General features: G+C 39.2%; 1 protein-coding gene across 1 annotated transcript; it reads left to right on the forward strand.

Annotated features, from left to right (window-relative positions):
• Window positions 1–1333: 1333 nt before the first annotated feature.
• On the forward strand, window positions 1334–8686 carry hapln4 (hyaluronan and proteoglycan link protein 4). The gene is made up of 5 exons (XM_058400428.1): window positions 1334–1493; window positions 2877–2994; window positions 4015–4377; window positions 5323–5625; window positions 7569–8686. Exons 1-5 carry the CDS (start codon window positions 1485–1487, stop codon window positions 7922–7924), a joined length of 1149 nt encoding a protein of 382 aa, XP_058256411.1. The 5' UTR covers window positions 1334–1484; the 3' UTR covers window positions 7925–8686.
• Window positions 8687–8933: the final 247 nt, after the last annotated feature.

Raw genomic sequence — 8933 nt, forward strand, 5'->3', positions numbered from 1 at the left:
TAGTTGTTGTCTAGTCAGCTGGAACAGGGCAGAGTTTGTAAAGACTGTGTGCATTCATACCTGATTAGGATTAAATTACAATTCAAATTGTCTAATTTATATATGAACTTATCCGTAATTGTTGAAGATTTTAAAAATAATTTTGATAATCCATTATATTCCACTGAGATCAGGCTTTGTGTCCATTTTACACTCTGTAAGGGTTAATTAAAACATAATAGGATCCACTCATTACACACAACTGACTTAATACTAATATTTGGATTACATATAGAAACCAAAGTCTCCCATCTAATCTCATTTAAAATGTGTCTTATTCATAATATATGAACTTCGCCTCACTACTGCATCAGGCATACAATCACATCAGTTACTTTGCAGAGTTTTATTGACCTTGACCCGACAGAATGTAGAGAATGCTTAGAGTTAACATTCCACTCTATTCTAGATGAGAAAAATAAATAGAGAGAAAATACTAGCACTCTGTTATAACAATCATACAAACCCATTACAACATAAAAATGAAATGGCATGAAAATAATATACTCTGTATTCACAATTAGTACCCGAAGCAACCATTCCTTCATTAACAATAATCCATTCCTCCCATAATGCTGCCTATTTACCCAAATTAAAGCTAACAATTATCAAACCCTTGATATTCTACAGTTTGTCAATGTAGATGGTGGCATCTTTGTCGATGTAGATGGTGGCATCTCCATACAAATGTTTGGTGTTCCACAAGGCTCTGTTTTAGGCCCACTGCTCTTTATATATAATCTTGAATCTTGACTATTATTACTCATTATTTTTGCTTTTGTTGTTGAAAATATTAAAAAATTCTTAAACATTCTGTTTGTTTTCAATTTTAAATGATAATCCCAGACATAGTGGATCCTGGTTTATACTTTGTGCATAATTTTGTGTGTGTGTGTGTGTGTGTGTGTGAGAGTGTGTGTAACACAACTAAAAATTGGCTTGACACCTAGTTTGGGAAACCACAAGGTACCTCAAGGTGTTAGCCATTGGTTTAACAATAACCACTAGTTACATTTTATTAACATTGCCGGTGACTGTGCTAAAAATATATATATATATATATATATATATATATATATATATAAAATTTTGAAATATAAAAAATATACATTTTTTCAGGGAGTATAAAATAAAGTTTGTAACATAAAAAATGTATGTTTGTAAAGTAAAGACAAGCATTCTTCATTGGTATACTAATCGTGGCACACCACAGGGTTAAATAAGTAATGTAATTATTAAAGTCATTTAAGAAAAGGATTAGATCAAGAAAGAGTGCAGCATTGAGGAGGAGGAAAAGAGGAGCGGAGGCTGAGGGGAAGAGGGGGATGAGAGGAGAAAGGAGAGCAGAGTCAGTGTGTTTCGCGACTGAACTGCAGCACAGAGCATTATATCCTGACTGCACTTGAGGAACACACACACAGCTGCACTGAGCCGCCTGAGCATTCATGACAGCGGTGAGTGTGATAATGCCATTGCACGCTGGAGAGCAGGGAGATGAAATAGATTTTATATGGTAACCTTGATCCGGCGACACTGCGGCAGTAGAGTGTCGAGACTAAAGGTATAACTGTGATTTAGTCCTGTGTTACTGCAGCATTACTGCATGAGTCTCTGCAGACTGAGCTATGACACATTTCTGATAGACAACAACATTGTTATTACAGAATGAAATTATGCAGCATTTTTTGATGAATGTCTAGGAAAAAATAACATATCTGTGTTTTCACTGTGAGAAAAAAACCATTCATGTTCCCTAGGGTACAAACAATGTAAACAATCCCATCAAGATAGTCCTTATATAATTTTATATATATATATATATATATATATATATATATATATATATATATATATATATATTAAAAAAAGGAAGTCAACTTTCAGTTTTCGGGTAATTTTAGATACAAAAGAAAAAATACCCCAGTAACAAACTTTACAACTTGTGGGCTCCAGGGACCCCCAGGGGTCTGTGAGATATTGCCAGGGGTCAGTGAATTCTTGATATGTTTACATTCGTAGAAATCCAAAATGAATGCTGTATCAATTATAATTGAGTTCTGATAGTTGTATTGTATTGCAAATCCAAACCTCAAAGACCTCAATAACAACTCAGCCTATAATTAACAATAAATATAAAACATGTTCTGCTAGTGGACTATTCCAGATCCAAAACCTCCACAGCCTCATTCAATAGTATAATATTTTTGTACACATTCAAATAATAATCCAAATATTTGAATACTTTATGCTTTGTGATATATATATATATATATATATATATATATGCATTTCTAATAACCGGTCTGTGGAATTTATTTTGCAGTTAAAGGGGTCCTTGCCTTTGAAACGTTTGAGAACCAACACTGTAGGGCATAGTTTAACACCTTTTGTCTGACAGTGATGACAGTGATAACTGCATTGTACGTCAGCAATAAACGCACAAAGCTTTCATTGAAACGTGACTATTAATTGAATTTTAATCTTGGATCTATTCTTACTGTACTATGTTGTATTATCTATCTAACTATCTATCTATCTATCTATCTATCTATCTATCTATCTATCTATCTATCTATCTATCTATCTATCTATCTATCTATCTATCTATCTATCTGTCTGTCTGTCTGTCTGTCTGTCTGTCTGTCTGTCTGTCACAAAAGAATTATAAATATGATCCTGAACAGAACCTCATTATAAAGTAAAAACAGTCAGAAACTAGGAATAATGGAAAAAAGGATTACCATTAGAAAAATCCTGCTTAATCTCATAGTAAGTCTGTGTTTATTGTTGTGCACGGTAAAAAAGCTGCCTCTTGACTGTATGTGTTTTCTCTAAAGCCCGCAGTGAAATCATGGTGCTTGGCATTGCTAAGCTGCAGCATGCTGCTCTCCCCCGCCGTGACTGCGTACTCAGCTGACTCAGACAAGGGCAGAAGGAAAGTAGTGCATGTGTTGGGTAAGATGCTTCTCTCTGAATAACAGCATACACACAGTGAGATTTCACTTAGACTGTATACTAAAATACTCCAAAGGCAGGAGGCATGTTATGGTATAGATTTAGTGCCTGTTCTAGTCTAGCTTTTGTGCTTGTTTAGTTTTTGTTAGGGCTTGTAAGCTTTAAGACCCTGGGTAAGAGCATGTGTGTGTTTATGGCAACTGAAAATAATCTTTCTTTTTAAACCAAGTTGGTTTGTGCTGTCTTACGCTGTCCTGATTTTCATGCTGTCATATGCAGTGAAACAGCACTGAAGATCCCATCAGCGTGTCAGACTCATTTGGCAGCTGCAAATTACACTGAATTGAGTCACTGGTTGCCATGACACTGCTTTTCATTTATGTCCCTTTTCCCCCAAACACATCTGTGACTCTTTAGATGTCAGAAACTGAATTAATGCAGGATCACTTTACCATTTGGCTTTCGTTCGGCTAGTGTAAGTTAGTGACAACATTTCAGACAAGCATTCAATGGAGAGTTTTAATGAGCAGATGTCAGTGCTGGTTTTACTTTCACTGATCAGGACTGAAAAGCTGAGACGGTATTAAACTGACGCTTTGTTGAGCTGCCCAGACCATTCAGGCTGAGGGATGGAGAGGCCTGGAGCGTGTCTGTATGAAATCCAGCTCCCAGGCAACTCAAAAAGCTCTAAAAAATCTCCCCAAAAACAACAAGCCATAGTCTATTCAATGAAGGAGAAAGTGAAGCACGCAGGCTTGCTTAAATAAGAGTAGCCACTGATCTTCTATTTACTAAAATTTAACCTCAACTGGACAAACAGGACTGAAAAACACTTTCACAATCATCCAGTTATTTATGAAATTGGTCCAAACATTAAGATGAGAACGTCAGTGGTCTCACTAATAATTCAGAGAATACTAGATCAAGTCAAAATTCTCAGTTTTTTTCAAGAAAAGCAGGTCATAGTGTGGATAATTTTGGAAATAACTCGGAACTTGTCTTCACTCTGCTCTGCTTTAGAGGATGATACTGGAGCAGTGATCGTACAGACAGCTCCAGGTAAAGTAGTCACGCATCGCGGTGGCACCATCACTCTGCCTTGCCGCTACCACCATGAGCCTGAGAACGTGGATCTGGACCGCATCCGCATCAAATGGACCAAGGTGTCGGACGAGTTCCAGTTTCAGGACGTGTTTGTGGCATTGGGCCGGCAGCAGCGGACGTTCGGGCTCTACCGTGGTCGTGTGGAACTGGAGCAGGCAGGATCAGGCGACGCCTCCATCATCATCCACAATATCACGCTGCAGGACTACGGCCGCTACGAGTGCGAGGTCACCAACGACATGGAGGATGACACAGGATTTGTCAATCTAGACCTTGAAGGTTTGGTCCATGTTAATGGCTGGTTGATGAAATACATCAGTTAAGGTTGGCATGGTAACCCTAGGACCATGAGACCACAGGTTATGAGAATTTATTTGGTAATATGTACATAACTGTCAGGTCTGTTTGGATAGTTGATTGAACATGACACGGCATGCTGTTACAGGAAAACAGAACAGTCAATGACAGCATGGTATGATATGGGCTAACACAAAGCAGAGTTTCTCTTCAGGCCCTTATGAATCATTATTAATACATAAATAAACTATTCAGATTTGAACATGTCCTATAGAATAGGTAAGCTATTATAATGAGACAGAACACCTGAACATCTGCGTGTTAACCAATCAGCCAATCACTGAAAAAAGACCAGGCAATGTTTTACCATTTTCAACTGTTCAGTTTGGGTGAGTCTATGACCAATGTAGCCTCTGAGTCCTGTTCTTGGTTGACAGGACTGAACCCGATGTGGTCTTCTGTTGTAGCTCATCCACCTTAATGTGCATTCTGAGATGCTTAACTGCTCACCATTGTTGTAAAGAGCGGTTATTAGAATTACCATAACCTTGTTGTCAGCTTGAATCAGTATGGCCATTCTCCTCTAACACTGATTTTAACAGAATTTCTGCTCACTGGATGATGTTGATGTTTCCATTCTTTGTATACTCTAGAGATGTACTTAAAAAATCCCAAAAGATTTCACCGTTTCTGAAATACCCAAATCAGTACATCAAATATGCACAGTCATTGTGATCAGATTTTCCCTCATTTTGATGTATGCTGTGAACATTAACTGTAGCTCTTGACCTCTTCTACCACATGTTTGGCTGTCTGCATAATTGCATGAATGCACAGTTGTACAGGTACTTCTAATAAAGGAGATGTTGAGTTTATACTATAATCAACTGTAAATGTGGAATCACATTTCTAATGTAAAATTCACAGGTGTTGTCTTTCCGTACTACCCTCGACTGGGTCGCTACAAGCTAAACTATCATGAGGCGGAAGATGCATGCAAGCAACAGGACGCCATCTTGGCCTCTCATGCCCAGCTGCACAAAGCCTGGAAGGATGGTTTAGACTGGTGCAATGCAGGCTGGTTGGAGGATGGCTCGGTACAATATCCCATCTCTCATCCTCGTGATCAGTGCGGCCGTAAAGACACTCCTGCTGGAGTTCGCAACTATGGCTACCGCCACAAAGATGATGAGCGCTACGATGCTTTCTGCTTTACCTCGAAACTCAATGGTGAGTGTGTGTGCACCACAGGCTAAAGATACTCACTGTTCTGCCAGTGTGATCATGTGAGGCCACAGGCCAGAGGACATGCCATTTTTTTTGTCCATTAGCCCCCCTCTGTGCCTGCTTTCTTCTCTTTGAGGTCCAGGTTGCAGGCAGGCACTGATTAAAGAGCCTGAAGGAACATCATACACCAAACATGGCTTTGACAGAATGATGCATTTGTTACAGCACCATTCTCCAAATCAAATTTGGGATGGAAATATGATTTATTATGGTGGCCTGAGGTACAGAGTCAAATTGGCAGAAATTAGTGTAAACACAGAAGAGAGCCAACTGGTTCCACATTTTAGATGAATTATTAGTGTGTGGGCTTTATTTTAGCATTTGAAGTGCTGTAATATCAAAATGGCTACATCATGCTGTTAGAGACTTTTTTGGTCTACTCACAATTCTGGGAGCTAACAGACCTTTCAATGCACCGCCAACTTAGCTATTACAAAAACCATCTAGATCAGAAATGCTCTCAGCTGGGCCAATTGTGTCTCATACTCCAAGACTGACCAGCTGGAAGACCTTTAGAGAAAGCCTTCAGGGAAATATGGACGGATACAGACAATATCCCTCCTAATAGATAGCAAAGCAGCAGCCATATTCATGAACAGATCACTGATGACTGGGGAAGAGAAAAGCAATTTTCTTCCATTCTCTCAATTATTTGTTTCTATTCATTCCCCAGGTTCTTTCATCGGAAGTAACTTCTAATCAAACGTTGAGCTGAGCTGTTGAGGATTAAAGCAGGAGTGAACATTCGTAAATTAATTAGCTAGCCCAATGGGTAAGCACCAATGTGCTGTTCATACCCATGTTTTTGGCCTAGAAACCAAATTTCAATTATAAGCAATAGCTGACATCATTTAACTCTAGAGTAAGACAAGTTAGTTAAGTAGTTAATATGCAAGCATGTGCACAGGGATGCATCTGAGGAGAAAATGTGTGATTACTTACAGTATATCCTTGGGAAAAGACTACTTTGTCTATAAGCCTAGCACTTTTATAAATAAATGTCACAGCATTTTATAGTTTTATGGTCTTATGATTTTGGTGGGTTTTGTGTTGAAGCAATTCTCCAAACTGGTCAGGGATGAAGTTTGAATCAGTGACATCTGCAACAACATTTCAATAGATCTACAACGGCTCTTGGAATCTGTACAGTTATTGGTAGATTCTCATATTTTTGGCTTTCTAAATCAACGAAGTTCACAGATAGCGTTGATAATGTTAGATTTGCTGATTGTTATTTTTGAGCTGCGTGTGAATTCACTATTCATGGCTGAGAGAAGGATCAGAGCTTTTTCAAACTGTTTCATTGTTAAATTGTGCTAGAAATCTCCAACGAATAATATTGATATTGCTTAGACACCATGTAATGATTGATTTAAGTGTATTTATATATCAAATTCATTAAAAAAGAATCATGTAAAAAGGACGTTTTGATGATTCAGACAACACTATTTAGTAGTTTGGTGATTTGAACTCATTATGTACCGGTTACTAGAGCAGCACCTTAAATATTGAGCTACCCTATAAGACTACATTTATTTTGTCATGGTACAGGAAAAGTCCACTATAATGATTTTTGGATTTTTTGAAATTCCACAACACAGAAAAATGGACAAAAGGGAAGCATTTGTGGTATAAATTCTGCCTGTTTATCATTCAGAGAGATAGAGAACTGTTTTCTCACACTTTAAGTCAGGGGTGTCCAATCTTATCCGCAAAGGGCCGATGTGGGTGCAGGTTTTCAGTCTACTGAAAGCCTAGATCTGATTAGCCAGTTGGAATCAGGTGTGGCTTCTGCTTGGTTGGAATGAAAACCTGCACCCACACCAGCCCTTTCTGGATAAGATTGGACACCCCTGCTTTAAGTCTTCTTTGTGTGTCTGTTTTAGGCAAGGTCTACTTTCTCAAGCGCTTCAAGAAGGTGAATTATGCTGAGGCAGTGAAGGCATGCCAGCGCGATGATGCAGCAATAGCAAAGGTTGGTCAGCTCTACGCCGCTTGGAAGTTCCAGCTGCTGGACCGCTGTGATGCAGGCTGGGTGGATGACGGCAGCGTGCGTTACCCTATCGTTAACCCTCGTGCTCGTTGTGGTGGATCAGATCCCGGTGTTCGAACCCTCGGCTTCCCTGATAAAAAGTTCCGCCTCTTTGGGGTCTACTGCTTCCGCAAGGATTCAGGCAGCACTGAGGCTCAGCCCACACAGGCTCCAGTTCCCAGAAGCACATCATTCACTAGGAGCATTTGAGATTGCAGTTGCACTGCATTATTAGCACAGCTTTTGTAGCTTTGCCAATTTGACTGACAGATAACGCTATATTAGTAGCTATGCTAGCTGAAGGGTATCTTTAAGCCAACATTATTTCCTTCGCTTGCCTGAAATGAGATGTCAGTCATATCTGAGGAGACAATTGCAGTCGTCTGACGTGCTACAATACGCTAGCTAAACTCATTAGCTTCTTTTCTTTAGTGTGCTTCATATGTAGCATGGACAGCTAATGAGGATTTATTTTCTGTTGTTTATTTTGTCAACAAGAGAAATGATTCAGAGGAAGCACAGACACTGTGCTAATTAGAACAGGAGTCTGTCGGAGAGCTAATTTAGCTCACGTCATAATGAATGTGGGCCATTAGGCAGAGAACCTCCTGGCCTGATGATGATGGCTGTGAGAAAAGTGAAGAGCTCTGCTTGGCATGGCATACTCGTAGTGTGGCAATTCTTTTTGCTGTTGCACTCAGTGGCAGAAATAAACATGCCATTTACTAAGCAGACAATAGCCAGCTGTGGAAACAATTACCTTTTACAAGCATCATTTAGATGAGCATAATGTCTTGATAGCAATAACTTGATAAGCATGTCTTTGATAGTTGAACATACCAGCGAGTGAGTTTCATGTTGCCGCTGCTTTACTACCTCATTAGTGGTCAAAAATTGCACTATTCATCAAACTGTGACGTGGCACAATGTTACCTTCAGTAATGTACTTTAGATTAAAGATATTTTACCTGATCATGTTTATCCCTCTGCTTTTTGTTGCCATTTCGACCTGTAGTACTGGTTGGAAAGAAAGAACAGCAGTTGGTTGTTAGTAACCATGACGATGGCTGATTCTGTCTCCAGCAAACTGCCTCATCCATTTGGCTCTTTTTCCTGGAAACATTTCCTGGCAACTCAGAGTCGAGTGTCTAGCCGCCTGGATGACACTTGAGAAAACATTAGTTTGAAGGGAAAAACAATAAAAGTGCATGGTCATGAA

The sequence above is a fragment of the Hemibagrus wyckioides genome, linkage group LG10 (genome assembly GCF_019097595.1).
Source record: "Hemibagrus wyckioides isolate EC202008001 linkage group LG10, SWU_Hwy_1.0, whole genome shotgun sequence".
Classification (NCBI taxonomy): Eukaryota; Metazoa; Chordata; class Actinopteri; order Siluriformes; family Bagridae; genus Hemibagrus; species Hemibagrus wyckioides.

What these genes read in the sequence shown, in the direction of transcription:
- hapln4 (XM_058400428.1), top strand. An exon ending in GAAAGTAGTGCATGTGTTGG is followed by an intron (nt 2,995 to 4,014) that starts GTAAGATGCTTC and finishes GCTCTGCTTTAG; the next exon opens with AGGATGATACTGGAGCAGTG. An exon ending in TGTCAATCTAGACCTTGAAG is followed by an intron (nt 4,378 to 5,322) that starts GTTTGGTCCATG and finishes TAAAATTCACAG; the next exon opens with GTGTTGTCTTTCCGTACTAC.